Below are 18,379 nucleotides of genomic sequence, written 5' to 3'. Positions count from 1 at the left end.
TTCTTACTTTTATGTGGGTTCCATGAATTGAGCTCAGGTCATCAGGCTTTGCAAGGCAAGCTCTTCTTACCCACTGAGCCACTTGGCTGACCTGCCAGAGCATTTTAACTTTTATTGACCAACTTCTTTGAAAATTTTTAATATTTCCTCAGAAACATTTCTCTAATTGTCGAAAGTACTCAGGAACTATATATGTGGAGGTATAGTTTTTTCATACATATATAGATGAAAAAAGAGAGAAGAGAATCACAAGCCTTAATGACATCTTGAAGGATATTTCACAAGCTGAATACACCCAAATAGCCGGCTCCCTGGAAGCACCCCCATGCAAAGTATTCATTTTTAATCTCTCTGTGATGATCAATCATAATTTAGTGTTATTGTTTAATGCTATTAATTGGCAACTTTCCCCAACTTTTTTTTTTCTGTAAATAACGTTGCAATGATGATTAAATTTCTTGCCACATAACATGTCCCCCACCCCACACTGCTTCTCTGAGTTAGCCGAAGGATGGTCCTTATAATGACATGTTCACAGATCCTTTAACCCTCCCTGGTCATCAGTCATTTGCTCTTGACCACCTCCGACTCAGGGAAATCCTGTGTCCACTTTGGCTCTTCTGGACTGTTGACTACTGAGAGAAAGTATAGGAAGTATAAAAAAACTGCTGTGGGTAAGACTACAGATCCATGCCACCTCTGCTCATCAGGGCCCTCATTGGTGGATGGGGATGCTCTCAGTGCTAAGATTTGTCTCCTTGCCTCACGTGAATTAGATGACCTATAACTAACTCACCCTCTCTCCACCCCCAACCTCTGTGTGTGTGTGTGTGTGTGTGTGTGTGTTGGAGACTGAATCCAGGGCCTTGCATGCATTAACCATGTGCTCTACCCCTGAACTACAGCCAGTCCCTGTACTATGCCTTTGTGGTGGAATTCATCCCAGGTAAGCAGATTCTTTTAGTTGGTCCAGAGACATTTTTATTTGAACAAGTGTGTGTTTCTTTTAGTATGTACTAGAATGAATTATCACTGGTAAACTGGACATGGTGATGTGATCTCAGAAGGTAGAAGCAAGAGGATCGTGGTTTGAGTCTAGACTGGGCTGCATAGTGAGATGATTTCTCAAAACAGTCAAAAGTGTAAAGAAACAGTGAGCTGACTTAACACGGATTTAAAGACAAGTCAGGCTGGAGAGAGAACTCGGTAGGTCAGGTGCTTACTGTGCGAGCATCGGGGCCTGAGCTCAACCCCCGGCTCCCACATAAAAGCAGGGCACAGGAGCATCGAAAATGTAGAGGCAAGTGGGTCCCTGAGCTTGCTGGCCTGCCAATCTAGCTGAATCCCTGAGCTCAAAGTTCAGTGAGGGACCATATCTCAAAAAAATAAGGTGGAGAACGATTGAGGAAGATACCCAATGCTCACACATACGCCTGTTGTTGTTTTGGCTCTTTTCGGGGGGCACCCACCACCCAGCTCCCAAATAAATTCACACACGGAGGCTTATTCTTACTTATGAATGTCTGGCTTTAGCTTGGCTTGTTGCTTGCCAGCTTTTCTTAACTTAGCCCATTTACCTTTTGCCTCTGGGCTTTTCCTGTTCTCTTCCAGAAATCTTACTCTTACTCTGTGGCTTGCTGTGTAGCTGGGTGGCTGGCCCCTGATGTCCTCCTCTTTCTCTGGCTCCTAGATCTCTCCTCTTCCTATATTTCTCCTCCTATATGTTCTCTCTGCCTGCCAGCTATGCCTGTCCTTTCTCTTGCCTTGCTATTGGTCAGTTCTTTATTAGACCATCAGGTGTTTTAGACAGGCACAGTAACACAGCTTCACAGAGTTAAAAAAAATGCAACATAAACAGAAGTAACACACCTTCAAATAATATTCCACAACAGCCTGTGAACACACACACACACACTGTGAACACACACACACACACACTGTGAACACACACGCGCACACACACACACACAAATACATGTTTTGTTTTTTAAAGGAAAAGAGTAATTGTGTATGGTCCAGATGCCCACAGATGTGGCATTGCTTCCTGGATAAGTTGGAGGTTCTGATACCCTGTGTGGGTGGGTGTGAAACCTAAGGATTGGTTTGTTAAGGAGCCAGGGAAAGGAAGGACAGCTGCTTTACAGTTCTCCAGAGACTGTGCCTCCTGCAGCCCACCTCTTCCTTTGTTACGTTTAGTCAGTTTTGGTTTCGACAACTACGTAAGTAGTTACCAAGTGTTAGGTGGTGATCTAGTTTGATTTCTGTGGTGTGATTAAAAAAAAAAAAAAAAGACTTCCCAAAACCAACTTGGGGAGAAAAGGGCTTATTTCACCTTACCTTAAGCCCATCACTGAGGGAAGCGGAGGCCAGCACTCAAGGCAGGAACATGGAGGCAGGAACTGAAGCAGAGCCTGTGGAGGAGTGCTGCGTACAGGCTTAGTGTCCGTGGCTTCTCCAACCTGTTTGTTTCTACAGCCCAGGACCACTTGCCCTCCTACATCAATCTTCAGTCAAGAAAATGCCCCACAGACATGCCCACACTCCATCCAGTCTGAAGGAGACAGCTCCTCAGTTGAGGGCCCTTCTTCCAGATGACTCTGCTTTGACTTGAGCTGGCACGCTAATCAACACGGGTTGGTTTTTCACTTAATCTCCTAAGAATAAGTCATCATCACATCCAGTCTACCAGCGATAATTCATTCTAGTACATGCTAAGAGAAACACACACTCGTTCAAACAAAAATGTCTGTGTACCAATCACTATTTCTATTTTTTTTTTTTTTTTTTTTTTTTTTGGTTTTTCGAGACAGGGTTTCTCTGTGTAGCTTTGCGCCTTTTCCTGGAACTCACTTGGTAGACCAGGCTGGCCTCGAACTCACAGAGATCCGCCTGGCTCTGCCTCCCGAGTGCTGGGATTAAAGGCGTGTGCCACCACCGCCCGGCTCTATTTTTTTTTAAATCCACATTTCCAAGTATAGTCCTGCATGGTTAAAACACATTAGTGATTGGCTGCATGTTACCAATAATGCATTGGTGTCTCATTGGAGAAAGAAAGAAAAACACTGCCCCTTGTGAGGCCAGATTTGGATAACCAGCTTCATGCTCTGTCTTCTGTCCTCTGTCTGTCTGCTCCGTGAGTCTGTGTGTGTGCCTGCCCTGTGTATCTGTCTGTTTTTGTCTGTGTCTGTGTGCCTGTCCCTGACAAAGAGCTTTACACATGGAGAACAAATGGGATAATTTGCAGACCTCTTTAGCAGAGTTTTATAAGGGATTAAGTCACTGGCCCCAAGTGACCCAACTGACCCAGATATCAAACATTATTATCAGCCAATAAATGGATGCTTTCAACCTTTATGGTCGATTTTATTCTTTCAACTTCTGTATTTGCTGCTATGGTGGTTTGAATAAAAATGTTCCCCATAGGCTCATAGGGAGTGACACTCTTAGGAGGTGTGGCTGTGTTGGAGTAGGTGTGGCCTTATTGAAGGACATATGTCACTGGGGGTGGATTTTGAGATTTCAGAAGCTCAAGCTAGGCCCAGTGTCACTCTTCCTGAAGATCAAGATGTAGGACTCTCAGCTCCTTCTCCAGCACCATGTCTGCCTGCATGCTGCCATGCTTCCACCATGATGATAATGGACTAGACCTCTGGACCTGTAAACCAGCCCCAATTAAATGTTTCCTTTATAAGAGTTGCTGTGGTCATGGTGTCTCTTCACAGCAACAGAAACCCTAACTAAGACAGCTTCTTTCAGCAAATAATATACATGCATTATCTGGGTCAAGGGCATGGAAAGGTCTATAATTTAAGATTACAACTGTTTAACCTTAGGTTGTAAAAGCTGGTTACATGGGAAGTCCAAGGCAAATAAGATCGGTTGTTACACTGTTCTCTTAAAGGCAGGTGAAGCCAGCAGTCTGAGTAAACAGTAGGATAGTTGACTTAAGTCTTCAGTGACCTCAAGGTGTGTTATTAACTCAGCCGTGAGGTCCAGCAAACGTTCCAGTCTCTTAGGATATAAGAGATATTTTCAGAATTTGAATGGCCACGTACACTAAATGTGTCAAGCTTATGGCTAGGGATGAGTTCATGGGACAGAATAATGTGATGACACAGTTGAGTATTGTCATTTTTTGCTTTATGTCTGATAGTTTCTTTGTTTGCTGGCTGATTTGAGTATTTGTTTGGTTGAGGTAGGGTCTCACTATGTGGAGCCTGCCCACCTCAAACTCGGGGTTTCCTTGCTGAGGATTCCTGAGTACTGGGATTCCAGTCGTATGCCACCTTGCCTGAATTACTAGAGTTGAGTGTGTCCTAGAGGTACATGTATTAGAGGCCTGGTCCCCAGGGTGGCAGTGTTGACAGACAGCAAAACCTTTAAGAGATGGTCATGTCCCCCAAAGAGTTGAAGGTAATTCTCAGGTGACTCCTTAGTATGTTTCCCAAGAGGGTTGTTAGGAAAAGCTAATCCTGGTCCTGAGAGCTCTCTGGTTTAATGTTTGAGATGGGGGCCGTTGTCTCTACTCTGGCTTCCGTTGTGAGGTGACAGCATCCACCATCAGGCCCTCAACAGAAGCCGAACCAATAGGACCTTAGACTTTGAGCCTCTAAACCTGACATCTAAATACACCCCCTTTTCTTCCTAAGTTATCATGTCTCTAACATTTCATTATATAGCAATGAAAAGTCAATTCATGCCAGATTACTATAATCCACATTCCAGAGTCTACAGGGCCCACTGGACCCTGGACATTTGAATCTCCATGTGCATAACATCTTCATGTGGTTCACAGTAGTTGGAGGCTTTATCTAGGTTTTTGGTTTTTTGTGTGTGTTGGTGAGAGTTGTTTTTGTTTTTTTAATGTAGTGGTGAAGATTGAACCTAGGACCTCACACATGCTGGGCAAACACTCAATATGCCCTCCAAATACCATTTATGTGTTTTCTTTGTTTTGGTTTTGGTTTGTCCGCCCCCGCCCCCCAGATAGGGTTTCTCTGTGTAGTCCTGGCTGTCCTGGAACTCGATTTGTAGACCAGGCTGACCTTGAACTCACAGAGATCCTCCTGCCTCTGCCTCTGCCTCTGCCTCTGCCTCTGCCTCTGCCTCTGCCTCTGCCTCTGCCTCTGCCTCTGCCTCTGCCTCCCAAGTGCTGGGATTAAAGGTGTGCTCCACCACTGCCCAGCATGCCTTACGTTTTTATATACTGCTTCACTTAAATGTCTCTTCCACATCTAGAAAAGTAAGTCCATGTGCTTCTCTGGTTTTAACCCAGCAGCAACAGAATAGCTTGTTAAATGTAGGTGTCTTAGTCACTGTTCTATTGCTGTGAAGAGACACCATGACCACGGCAACTCTTCTAAAGGAAAACATTTAATTGGGGCTGGCTTATAGTTTCAGAGGTTCAGTCCATTATCATCATGACAGAGAGCATGGTGGCATACAGGCAATGTGGGGCTGGAGAAGGAGCTGAGACTTCTACATCCTGATCCACAGGCAGACAGCAGAGCTTAGGCCAGCCTGGGCTTTTGAACCCTCAAAGCCCACTCCCAGTGATACACTTCCTCCAACAAGACCACACCCCCAAATCCTTTCAAATAGTGCCACTCCCTAAACATTTAAATAGGAACCTATGGAGGCTAGTCTTATTCAAACTACCACAGTAGGCCAGCACATTTCTGTGGCCAGGCATCAGGTTTATCCATCCAATACTTAAAAACTTTTATCATGAAAAAAATTGAAATACGGGGTTGGGGATTTAGCTCAGTGGTAGAGCGCTTGCCTAGCAAGCACAAGGCCCTGGGTTCGATCCTCAGCTCAAAAAAAAAAAAAAAAAAAAAATTGAAATTCTTTATTCATCAACGCATCCTCTGGCATTTCCTAAGGTCAGTTTCATGGCTGGATGGGGGCGGGGGGGGGGGGAGATTTCAGTTACATTTCTGTTTTCTCTTTGCTAATAGAAAAAGCAAAACACAGTACACCCCGGGGAAGATACTGTTGTAAGAACAACACAGCCGGCCTAGAGAGGAAAGGCTCCGGCCCTCCACCGCCAGCATGACGTAGGCAATGATGAGCTGGGTCTGGATCCACGTGAGGGCTCTATAGAGCAGTCGCAGGGGCCAGGAGCTGATGGATACATTGGCAAAAGTGTGAATCAGGTAATCGGCTTCCACCATGACAGACCAGCACAGGAAGCCAAACACCTGCCCGGGGTGGAGCCCGTGCCACCAGGCGGAGAAGGCAAAAGTCTGCAGCACCGGCCAGCGCCGGCTGTTCTGGAAGACCAGCCGCCGGAGCCACCGGGCCGTGCTCCGGTTCCACTGCCTCGCGAACAGGGAGATCCTGTGGGTGGTTTCCAGGGTCCACATGTCCACGTCGGGGATGTATCCCTCCTCCCCAGACCTCTGGCCAGCCTCAGACCCAAAGCCCGCCGCCTGGAGGAGAGAGTCGTCCAGGATCCAGTGGGAGTAGTAGGTGAGTTTGAAGAGCCCAGCTGTGGACCACATGACGTAGATGCACTCCAGCTGCTGACACTCCTCGAGCCCGGCTCCTGCACTCACCGCCCTCCTCAGCACCACCTTGAGGCATTCCAGACCCACAATCTGCACGCCCCTCCAGGTCAGAGCCCAGAATGAGATACTGGGATACGAAGAGCTTGGTCTTTCAACACAAGCCTGAAATCTCTGAAGAGAACACAGGGGGCCTCCCAGGAGGGCAGGGAAAAAGAGCAAGTAGCTGAAATAGGGTAGAGTCTTGCTCAGGCACTCAGACGAAGAACCCCTGTTCCCGATGCTGCCCAACGCTGCCTCCGCTTTCCCCTCACGAATGTCCAGTGAGAGCGACGTGACTCTCTGGGTCAAGAGCATGAGAGAAGAAAGAGCGATGTAGAATCTGAAAGAGATTTAAATAAATACATATATGAAGCCACGCCGGATTTATTCTCTCGTTCCTGTTCCGACCTGCCCACAGATCTCATAGCGAACCATATTCCACAAAGGACTCCTAGATTCTTTCAGAACCACACATTATTCCAGGGCAAAACCACTAATCACTGGATAGAAATGAAAAAAAAAAATGAGGAATACTGTGGGAAAATATTGATGATAATTTTTTTGAGACAGGATTTCACTTGTAGCCCTGGCTGAACTGGAACTCACGGGGCTACTCCTGACTGCCTTCTGAATGCTGGGGTTAATCCCAGCACTCGGGAGGCAGAGCCAGGCGGATCTCTGTGAGTTCGAGGCCAGCCTGGACTACAAAGTGAGTTCCAGGAAAGGCGCAAAGCTACACAGAGAAACCCTGTCTCGAAAAACCAAAAAAAAAAAAAAAAAAGAGCTTGGGATACGAAGATATCCAAGGGGCTGGAGAGATGGCTCAGCGGTTACGAGCACTGACTGCTCTTCCAGAGGACCCTGGTTCAATTCCCAGCACCACATGGCAGCTCACAACTGTCTGAACTCCAGGATCCACCACCCTCACACAGATATACGTGCAGGCAAAATATCAGTGCACATAAAATAAAAATAAGTAAATTATAAAAAGCATTGTGCTACCATATCTGGCTGGCTATTATATATACAATATATTTTAAATTTTTATTTTGATGTGTATGGGTGTGTTACCTGCATGCAAGTCTGGGTAACACTTACATCCATACCTGAGGATTCCAGAAGGGAACATCAGATCCCCTGGAACTGGAGTTTTGGATGGTTGTGAGCTGTCATGTGGCTGCTGGGAATTGAACCTGGGTCTTTTGCAAGAGCAGCCAGTGCTCTTAACCATTGAACCATCTCTCCTCCTCCTTGTTATACTATTTTAGAATGGCTTTAAAAGGGCCGGAAAGATGGCTCGGTGGGTCAAGGCACTTGAGGCTGATATCCTGAGTTCAATCCCAGGTCCCACATTCTAAAAAAGTTAGAAAACTGGCTCCCAAAAGTTGCCTTCTGAGACAGGCAGTGGTGACGCACGCCTTTAATCCCAGCACTCAGGAGACAGAGGCAGGCAGATCTCTGTGAGTTCGAGGCCAGCCTGGGCTACAGAGTGAGTTCTAGGATAGCCAAGGCTACAGAGAAACCCTGTCTCAAAAAAAAAAAAAGAAAAAGAAGAAAAAAGTTTGCTTTCTAATCTCCACAGGAGTGCTGTGTCATGTACAATAAATAAATTATAAATTAATTAATTAATTAATTAAAATGTTCCTAAAAAAGAGAATGTCTTGTAAATATTAGGGTCAGAGCCAGTATGGTGATTCACACCTATAATTACCACACTCAAGAGGCTGAGGCAGGAGGATAGTGAGCTGGAGGCTTGTCTGTGCTATATAGTTCTAGAACATTATATATATATAATCAATAAAACTGGAGACATGGAAGACATCTGATACAAAAGAAGCAAGAATTCATAGTGAAAAGATTACAGGAAGTTGAAGTTTTTACATCTAAGCCAGGCCCTGGCTGTAATGTTCTGGTGACAGGGAATGCACGCTGGAAAATGCATCAGGGTGAGTGGTGGTTCGTGAGCAGCTGCCTCTGAACTATCACCAAGACACCATCAGAGATTCTGCTGATGAGACTGCTGAGGACAGCCAATGACACACTGCATAGTTAAGAACTGTCCCCAACCGTGACTGTGTCCATCTGGGCACCTGACTTGAGGACATCAGATCCTCCTGCCTGACTAACCCTGAGATCAGGGTCGTGCGGTAGAATATTATTTTAAGGTGTGTTACTTTTGTTTATGCTGCATTTGTTTAACTCTGTGAAGCTGTGTTACTGTGCCTGTCTAAAACACCTGATGGTCTAATAAAGAACTGAACAGCCAATAGCAAGGCAGGAGAGAGAGATAGGCAGGGCTGGCAGGCAGAGAGGATCTATAGAAGGAGAAATCTGGGAGGAGAGGAAGAAGGAGCCAGAGAAGGAGGAGGACTCCAGGGGCGCCCCCCCCCCAAGAACAAAGAGCCAAAAGAGCAAAACAACCAACTACAGGGTACCCTCCAAATGCCAACTCCTCTTCTACTATAGCAGGCTGTATCCCCCAAATTCACATCCTGATGTTCCAACCCCTGGTGACTCAGTGTGAGCGTACTTAGAGACAGTCTTTAAAGGAGTGATTAAAGTGACATCATATGGGCAGACTCATCACGCTCATCCAACGTGACTAGAGAATTCGGACACACACAGTCACACGTGTGTGATCAACACACACTCACGATGACCACGTGACAACCCAGGAGAAGGTGGCCATCTATGAGATGAGGGGAGAAGGCTCAGATGCAGACCCTGTGCCTACACACCATCCTTGCACTTCCGGCCCCCGAGCTGTGGAGAGATACAGTTCTGCTGTGTGTATCACCCAGTCAATGGGCTTGGCTCCAGCAGCTCTGGCTAGTTAGCACATCCTGTCATTCGCGTCTGCCCCAGCCTTCCTCCCATCTGCTCAGAGCCTGTTCAACTTGCCCTTCTGGCCTCTGTCGGGCCCTGGCTTCCTACTGCAGTCCTGATTCATCATATTCTGTACAGTCATCCCACCCACTTGCCATCTAATCCTTCCCAGAGAAGCAAGCCTTAAGTCAGTCCATCCCCCAACCTAACCCACCCGTGTGTGTGTGTGTGTGTGTGTGTGTGTGTGTGTATGTATGTGTGTCTGTGTGTATGTATGTGTCTGTGTGTCTGTTTGTGTGTATCTGTGTATGTCTTGTGTGTGTGTGTGTCTTATATGTGTGTATACGTGTATGTCTGTGTCTGTGTATATCTCTGTGGGGGGGTGTCTATATCTATGTGTGTCTGTGTGTTTGTATCTGTGTGTATCTATCTGTGTGTGTCTGTCTGTGTGTATGTGTCTGTGTGTGTGTCTGTGTGTATCTGTATATATCTTGTGTGTGTGTAAAGTGTGTATATCTGTGTGTGTGTCTGTGTGTATGTGTCTGTGTATGTCTGTGTGTATCTGTTTATCTATGTGTGTGTGTCTGTGTGTATCTGTGTATATGTTGTGTGTGTGTAAAGTGTGTATGTCTGTGTGTATCTGTGTGTGTGTCTGTGTGTATGTATGTGTCTGTGTGTCTGTGTGTATGTATGTGTCTGTGTGTCTGTGTGTATCTGTGTATGTCTTGTGTGTGTGTGTGTCTTATATGTGTGTATGTCTGTGTCTGTGTATATCTCTGTGGGGGTGTCTATATCTATGTGTGTCTGTGTGTTTGTATCTGTGCGTATCTATCTGTGTGTGTCTGTGTGTATGTGTCTGTGTGTGTGTCTGTATCTGTGTATATCTTGTGTGTGTGTAAAGTGTGTATGTCTGTGTGTATCTGTGTGTGTGTCTGTGTATGTCTGTGTGTACCTGTGTATCTATGTGTGTGTGTGTGTCTGTGTGTATCTGTGTATATCTTGTGTGTGTAAAGTGTATATGTCTGTGTATGTCTGTGTGTGTATCTATGTGTGTGTGTCTATGCGTATCTATGTATCTCTTGTGTGTGTGTGTGGTGTCTATATCTGTGTGTGTGTGTGTCTGTGTATGTGTTGTATGCACACATGGAGGCCAAGGGAGAATAAGGGATGGATGTCCTGCTCTATCCCTGTCTACCTTACTCCCTTGGTATACAGAGTCTCTCACTGAACCTGGAGTGAGGCTGGCTGTCATCCAGCCCCAGTGACCCTCCTGTCACCACGCCTCCCCCAATATACACACAGAGCTGGGGTTACAAGTGCACACCCAACCACACCTAGCTTTATCCACGAATTCTTGAGGTTTGAACTCAGGTCCTCATTTTGCACAGCAAGCCCTCTTGCCCGCTGAACCATCTCTTTAAGCCTGCAAGTCTGAAGTCTTGGTGAACATTGTCTTATTTATTTGTTTGTTGTTTTTGAGACAGGGTCTTATGCATCCCAGGCTGGTCTTGGATTTGCTATGTAACTGAGGATCACCTTGAACTCCTGATCCTCCTGCCTCTCCCTCCTTGTGCTGGGGTTACAGGCCAGTGTCACTATGTCTGGTTTCCCATCATTTTTAAAGGACTCTAGATGTAGTGGGAGTGGCAAATCCAGTGAGCTAATGGGTTCGAATTAGACAGTGACCTGACCAGTGCTGTCATAGCCTGGATGCCCTGAGTGACACAGACCTCTGCCAGCTGACAGCCATGGGGTGCCAGGAACACTCGGTGTCAGGACCACAGACAGAGATACTTACTCTCCCAATCCTGCCAATCCCCCTGGCTCCTGACGCACATCTCTAGTCTGTAATTAGCTCTTGGGTTTTGTTCTCTGTGGCTCTCTAGATTGGGTGGCTAGCCTTCCTGGGGATGGAAGGGGTGTGAACCCAAAGAAAGACAGCAGGCAGCGGCAGCCAGGTCCTCTGTGATTTGGCTGTGCCCAAACTGCCAAGGCTGAGATGGGCAAACTGTCATCACCGCCAGGCACGATGACAGCTTCATCAAGTGCCAGACACTGAGTGCGTTGGACCGCGGCGTGGAACAACTCTGCGTGGTTACAGAACTGCATTTGCGTTGATGGTCTCCAACACCACACACAGCCTTTCAAGAAAGCTATTGCCAGCTCTGGGTTCCTTTTCTAGGAAAAGAGGTTGAGCCCGGGGAGACGCTAAAATAGCTTAAGAGCGTGCTCCACAGACATGCAAGGATTAGAGTCAGCTCGGTACGAGCAAACAGACAGGGCGGTGGGGGGGGCTCCTTTACCTCACAGGTGGAGGCTCTTGTAGGTAGTACTCGGTGTAGTGAAGACCCAGGTGGCACAGGGTCTGCCAGCCCATCTGAAAGAAGAAGGTCAGCCTGTGGACTTCCTGTGGACCGCGGGAGGAGACCAGAGCCACCGTGCAGAGAGTAGGGATGAAGATGAGCAAAGCATAGGGCCCCATGGCAGCCACGGCCAGGACACCTCCTCCAGCCAGGAGAAAGAGGTACCTGAAAGAGAAGAAACAACCAAGGTGACACTTAGGACAGTGTGGCAGTGGATTCCAACGTCATCATCCAAGGAATTTGACACAACATGTAAAGAAGCTGTGTGGTTGCCACAGTGACTCTTCTGTTCTGAAGGCAAGAGAGTCCAGGTCCCGTGTGAACTACTGCCTCTGGAGATAAATCCTGCTTCCTCTCTTGGTGACCCTGGTGACTCTTGCATGCCTATCATACAAGTGGCTATAACCACTAAGAGCCTGTGGTAATTTGAATGAGAATGGCCCCCATAGGCTCACATGTTTGAATGCTTGGTTCACAGTTAGTGGAACTGTTTGGGAAGGATTAGGAGGCGTGGCTTTGTTGGAGTAGGTATGGACTTATTGGGGGAAGTGTGTTTTGAGGTTTCAAGCCTATGCCAGATTCTCTCTCTCTCTCTCTCTCTCTCTCTCTCTCTCTCTCTCCCTCCTTCTCCCTCCTCCTCCCTCCCTTCCTCTATCCCTCCCTCCCTTCTTCCCTCTCTCCCTGTGGATCAGGATATAAGCTCTCAACCCCATGCCTGCCTGCATGCCACCATGTTTCCTGCCATGGTGATCATGGGCTAACTCTCTGAAACTGTAATCAAGCCCCCAGTTCAATGCTTTCTTTTATAAGAGTTGCTTTAGTCATGGTGTCTCTTCCCAGCAATAGAACAGTGACTAAGACAATCCCAGACAGTTTGACAATGGGACTTCTCAAGATCTAACTGAGAAGCAATGTGAACAAGTGTGGGGTGTGGAAGAACTAGCAAGTCCCCCACCCCCAAAGCCAAGACCCTTTCCTCCTCACAGGGTGTACATCACCCAGCATATTTCAGAGAGCTGGAGAGAGGAGACTGTGGTGGCCCACAGAGGCTTCCTAGTGAGACCTTACTCAAGGTCAGAGAATCTGAGCTCGCTTTACCCAGCAGGACTGTATAATAGGGTGATTTGGCCACAGGCATGGTTACCAGGTGTTTGGAAGGGTCTACACTTGGCTGTACAGTGTGCTTTGATCTTGCAAAGGGAGGTCTTTTGCCACTCCCCTTGACGTACTATAAAAAGCCCTTTTGAATAAAGCTCTGGATGGCTGGGTATTGACCCAGGGCCCTCCCGAAGCTATCCTGTGTCTCTGTCTTTCTTATTGTCTCTTTCTATCTCTTTACCTAATATTTCCTCATTCCTCTCTTCTCCACCTAAGAACCCTTCGAAAGGTGGGAGCAGGTTGGAGCTGGACTCTGTCAGTCTCCATCAGGAGATACAATGGCTCTCTCAGACAAGTATTTGAACACATAAGCAGCAAATCTTTATGTCAGCCCTTCATCCTCACTACTGATTTTAGCTCTCAGGAGCTCATAGTTTGCTTGGTTGTTGTTGTTGTTTAATAGTTTATGAAAACTCTACAGTCATGGCAGAATCTTCATTTCTTCCCTCCAGCAGAGGACTGGTCTATTCTTCCTTTCTTCGTTCTCTTCCCACCTGCCTTTCGCCACTGTCCGGCAGTCTTTCCTCATCATGCAGTTCATGGCTTCCTTTCTCATTGCATAATCCAAGGAACCATAAATTACGTCAGTTATCTTGCTACTGCCAAAATGAGATCTGCCTCGAATTAAAGATGACTTGCTGGGCATGGTGTCCCATGCCTGGAATCCCAGCACTCAAGAGACTGAGGCAGGAGAATTACCAAGTCTAGGGCCAGCCTGGGCTTTATAGCAAGTTCCAGACTAGCCTTGGGCTGTATAGTGAGGCCTTGTTTCAAAAAGACTGAAAGAAAAAGAAGCTGCCATCTGGTATGGCTTTTCCATGTGGCCAGCTTTCGCCAGTTTTCCTTCTTGGTATCACTGCCTTCCTAGTGTAAAAGTTCATTGCCACTGAAGTAGTGACATGGTCAACATGTCTTCCATGATGGTGAGCAGTCTTCAGATAGCCAGGGAAACAAAACACCGTTGTCTTCCTCAGCAACGTAAAGGTGCCCACATCGAAGCAACAGTGTGTGCCCCAGCCCTTGCTCAGGGGCCTCCAGGAGGAAGATGTGTAAAGTCTGGGAGAGTCCATCTTATATGGACTTGGTTTTTCTTTCTGCAGTATATGAAAGGTTTCTATTTCAATTTTGACACATTAATAAAGCTGGAGGAAGGCGTTGGAACACCTGTATTGTGGGCTAGCCCAGGCACAGCGAGGTGGGTGAACAAAGCTTGCATGTACTTCTCTACCATTCAGCACCCAGAGACACTGTCATCACGGGGTGTGGGTCCAGTGCCGGACACCTGTGAACCACAGTTCCTTTCCTGGGGTTCCAGTGCCTGACATCTGTGAACCACAGTTCCTTTCCTGGGGGTCCAGTGCCTGACACCTGTGAACCACAGTTCCTTTCCTGGGGGTCCAGTGCCTGACACCTGTGAACCACAGTTCCTTTCCTGGGGTACCAGCAGATGACTCTGTGAGAAACTCTATTACATAAACCAGACCATTCCTAGGCGTTTTTTTTTTTTTTTAGCCTATGCTTGGGGTGACTCATCCCACATCACCCCAGTTAACACTATGACCTAAGCCTTCACTTGCTCTGTGTGGTAGTTTGAATGAGGATGACTCCCATGTGCACATATAAGCATCAAATAAGCTACATGCTTATACAGTGTAAGTTGTATAATTTATTGAGTGCTTTTGATTTCGTTTCTAGGCCTTCTGCTAGTAATGAGCAGTACTGAAGAGGCTGAGGCCATACAGCCATGAGTTCAAGGCCAGCCTGAGGTATACAGTGAGACCCTATCTCAGAAACAAACAAGTAAACAAATTCGAGGGTTAGGGACGTCACTCTGGTAGAGCCCTTGATAGCATGTGCAAGGCTCTGGGTCCCATCATTCCCAACACTGAAGTGACCGTGGCTGCAAGGGACAGGAGACAGGCTTTTTTTTTCTTCTTTTTGCATTTTACAGGTAAGGACAGGGTACCTCAGGAAGCTTATTCACATACCCAAAGACTCATCGAGAAAATTAGGACTCAACAGTCTTGGGGCTGGAGAAATGACTCAGTGGTTAAGAGCACTTACGCTCTTGTAGAGGACCTGGGTTTGATTTCAAGCAACCATATTGGGTGGATCACAACCCTCTGCAACTCCAGTTCCAGGGGATCTGATGCCTTCTCATGACTTTCATCAGCTCTTGCACACACATGGTGCACATATACACACGCAGACACACACACATAAAATAAATTTAAAAAATAAACAAAAAACCCTCAACAGGTCAAGAGAGCAATCTCAGCCCTAGAGTAGCTGCGTGGGGGTTAACCTTTACTTTTGTGTTCACCTCTCTCTACTGCCCTGTGAGTCTCCGTATACAGAAAGCTGCTTTGTAACTGTCCTCCCAAAGCTGGTGGTGGTGGTGCACGCTTTTAATCCCAGCACTCAGGAAACAGAGGACGGCAGATCTCTGAGTTTGAGGCCAGCCTGGTCTACAGAGTGAGTTCCAGGACAGCCACAGCTGCACAGAGAAACCCTGTCTCACAAAACAACAACCACAAAACCAAACCAAAGAAAATCTGTTCCCCTACAGTCATCTCCCAGAAACAAGAGTAAGGGCCATCCACCAGCCGTGAACACAGGATAACACACCTAACTTAGTCAAACCCAGTAATTGCTAATATTAAGTATAGCTAGATTTGACTTAAGAGGATCCACTAGCTCTAAGAGGGAGTGCTTAGCAGTAGAGTGCATTTTCAGTACGTGCAAAGCCCTGGGTTCCACCCTGAACGCCACACACATGGACACACACATGCACAGCTCCCCTAAATAAAAATCTTAGTTTCCTAAATAAGAAAAATTAGGAGGTCTGTTGCTTTAAGCAATAGAGTGTTGACTTTTTGGAAGGATCTTCCACTAAGCCCTCTTCAAAACAGAACGTGCTTCTAAAGTACTGAGCTTAATAAAGAAATTATATAATCAGATCTTTAGTGACACCAATTTTAGACCAAACTGAGGTATAATCTACCAAGAGTTGTTTTGACTTATTTCTCAAAAACAAAGAAACAAAATACCATCCAAAGGCAAATTTTAAAACTCAGACTTTTTTATAGATGTAACACACAAGCAATATTTTCCATACAGTTTAAATTCGTGGTAAGAAAAATCCTATAAAACTAAGACTGCTAAAGACTATCCAGGATCTGTGGTTAGCACAGAGGTATATATACATTTTTGGATTACCAGTATCCTCTCAATATCTATCCATTTTTGAGTTAATGCAAACATGAAGTTAATTTCTGAATAAGTTTTACTCTAATCCAGAGGTTCTCAACCCATGGATCACAACTCCCTTGATGGTCAAATATCAGATATCCTGCATTATCAGATATTTACATTATGATTCATAACAGTGGCAAAATTACGGTTATGAAATAGCAACTGAATAACTTTAGAATTGGGGGTCACCAAAACATGCGGAATTGTATTAAAGAGGCTCAGCATTAGGAAGGTTGCGAGCCACTGCTAATCTATAGACAATCGTGATCAAGCAGCCAATAATTGGTGACAGGAGTCCTGAGCACAACACATGCAGAAAGTACACATTGAGAGTAGTTAATGTGTGGCCTCCTCACGTACAGAACACTGCGCTTTCTTTCCACCCTATTACTGTACTTCTGGATGGAAAAGCAGCATTAGCCATCCAGCCTACCTGGCCCAGGTGGAAAAGGAATCCATGCCACAGAGATAATTAAACAGCAGTGCAAAGGGGAAAGCAGCCCCCTGATAAAGCGATACCGGATGGAGGAAGAAGAGCCGGAGCCAATCCATGATGAGCCCAGAACACACTGTCCTTCCTGGAGTTCTTCGCTGGTGCCCTCCTGCAAGGGAAGTCACAGCCAGGCTCTCCCTGGCCTTTTTAGGTGGTGTAGAAAGGCCTGCGGGAGCAGAATGAAGTGGAAGCTCTGGAGATAAGCCGTGTAAAGATTGGCTTCCTGATACAGGGGCCGAGCTATGGAAACCAGTTCATGCTGTGGTGTTCTCTCACCTCACAGTGTTTACTGAAAAATCGCTCTCAGAGGCAACATGGCACATTATTTGCCTTTCCATCCATCACACTGTCATATATTTTCTCCACTAAGTCAACGAAAAGAAAAAAAAAATCTATTGTTGTGAACAAAGAGCCCTGGACTAACGACAAAAGGAAGGCAGATCCAAGAGACAAAAAACAAGATTTCTCTTCTCCACTACCTCTCTTACAGTGCCCTTTCTACCATAGCACACACACACACACCACATCATGTACCTATTTTTTTAAGGATTTATTTATTTATGTATATGGATGCTCTATCTGCATGCATGCCCATACTCCAGAACAGGGCACCAGATCTCATTATAGATGGTTGTGAGCTGCCATGTGGTTGCTGGGAATTGAACTCAGGAACTCTGGAAGAGCAGCCTTTAACCACTGAGCTACCTCTCTAGCCCCATGTACATATTTCTTGATTAGTTTATTTTCTGCCCTTCATAAGCAAATCAAGAGTTCAGCAAGGGGCAGGACCCTGTTTCATTTATTGCAATATTTCCAGCACACAGAATAGGGATACAAACCTATTTTGTATTCATTAAACATTTATTGAAGTTAAGGTTTGGAGGACAAAAAAAGTGTGGAGAGGAAATATTTAAAGAGAGTCTTTGAGGGATGGGTAATGCTGAGGAGACGTCCTCAAAGCCAGACAAGAGTGAGAAGCCATCTCTCAGCTAGTGGAGACCTGTCTACTTAGCCTAGGACATTGCCAGGCTGTCGCCACCCAGCTCAACACGTTTGTGGAGGGAGTTATCAGCCATGCATCCGACACTCTGGTACTGAAGAAAGATCGAAAAGCATTCAGGGTCTTATTCTCATGGATTTCAGCTCCAGTGGAGACAGTTGTCTTAGTGAGGCTTTCTATTGCTGTGAAGAGACACCATGACCACGGCAACTCTTATAAAGAAAACACATTTAATTGGGGCTGGTTTACAGTTCAGAGGTTTAGTCCATTATCGTCATGGTGGGACATGGTGGCATGCAGGCAGGCATGGTGCTGGGGAAGGAGCTGAGAGTCCTACATCTTGCAGGCAACAGGAAGCAGACTATCTCACTGGGGATGGCTTGAACATATATGAGACCTCAAAGCCTGCCTCCACAGTGACACATTTCCTCCAACAAGACAAGGCCACACCTCCTTTGGGGAGCTATTTTCTTTCAAACAGCCACAACAGTAAAAGAAATAAACTCAGCCTAAAAAAATAATCAGAACAGAAGGGTGCCGCTGTTTTGTTACATGATGCTGTGTTCTGAATGTCTGTATCCCCTCCTTAAAGCCTCATCCTCAAGGTGATGGCATTAAGAGATGAGGCTTTGGGGACTGGATGAGGAATTCTGTGTAGGATTAGGGGTCTTATTGAAGGGCTTGACAGAACTTATTTCCACCCCATAAGGATGCAGACAGGTACTGTCTAAAA

The 18,379-nt window shown here is 46.2% G+C and overlaps 1 protein-coding gene across 1 annotated transcript; it reads right to left on the bottom strand.

Annotated features, from left to right (window-relative positions):
- Window positions 1-5,927: 5,927 nt before the first annotated feature.
- On the bottom strand, window positions 5,928-16,705 carry Mboat4 (membrane bound O-acyltransferase domain containing 4). The gene is made up of 3 exons (XM_052752778.1): window positions 16,587-16,705; window positions 11,681-11,905; window positions 5,928-6,891 (listed from the first exon to the last, which is right to left on the bottom strand). Exons 1-3 carry the CDS (start codon window positions 16,703-16,705, stop codon window positions 5,928-5,930), a joined length of 1,308 nt encoding a protein of 435 aa, XP_052608738.1.
- Window positions 16,706-18,379: the final 1,674 nt, after the last annotated feature.

This window comes from Peromyscus californicus, unplaced genomic scaffold (assembly GCF_007827085.1).
Source record: "Peromyscus californicus insignis strain IS unplaced genomic scaffold, ASM782708v3 Scaffold_23__1_contigs__length_62951481, whole genome shotgun sequence".
NCBI lineage: Eukaryota > Metazoa > Chordata > Mammalia > Rodentia > Cricetidae > Peromyscus > Peromyscus californicus.
The sequence above is the reverse complement of the archived record's forward strand: the minus strand, read 5'-3'. Positions and strand labels throughout refer to the sequence as shown.

Excerpts from the sequence above, each read along its gene's own strand:
- Mboat4 (XM_052752778.1), bottom strand. The coding sequence starts at position 16,705 with ATGGATTGGCTCCGGCTCTTCTTCCTCCATCCGGTATCGCTTTATCAG. Across the intron at positions 11,906-16,586 it reads TCCTTTTCCACCTGGGCCAG|GTACCTCTTTCTCCTGGCTG; the intron begins GTAGGCTGGATG and ends CTTCTCTTTCAG. Across the intron at positions 6,892-11,680 it reads CAAGAGCCTCCACCTGTGAG|ATTCTACATCGCTCTTTCTT; the intron begins GTAAAGGAGCCC and ends AATCTCTTTCAG.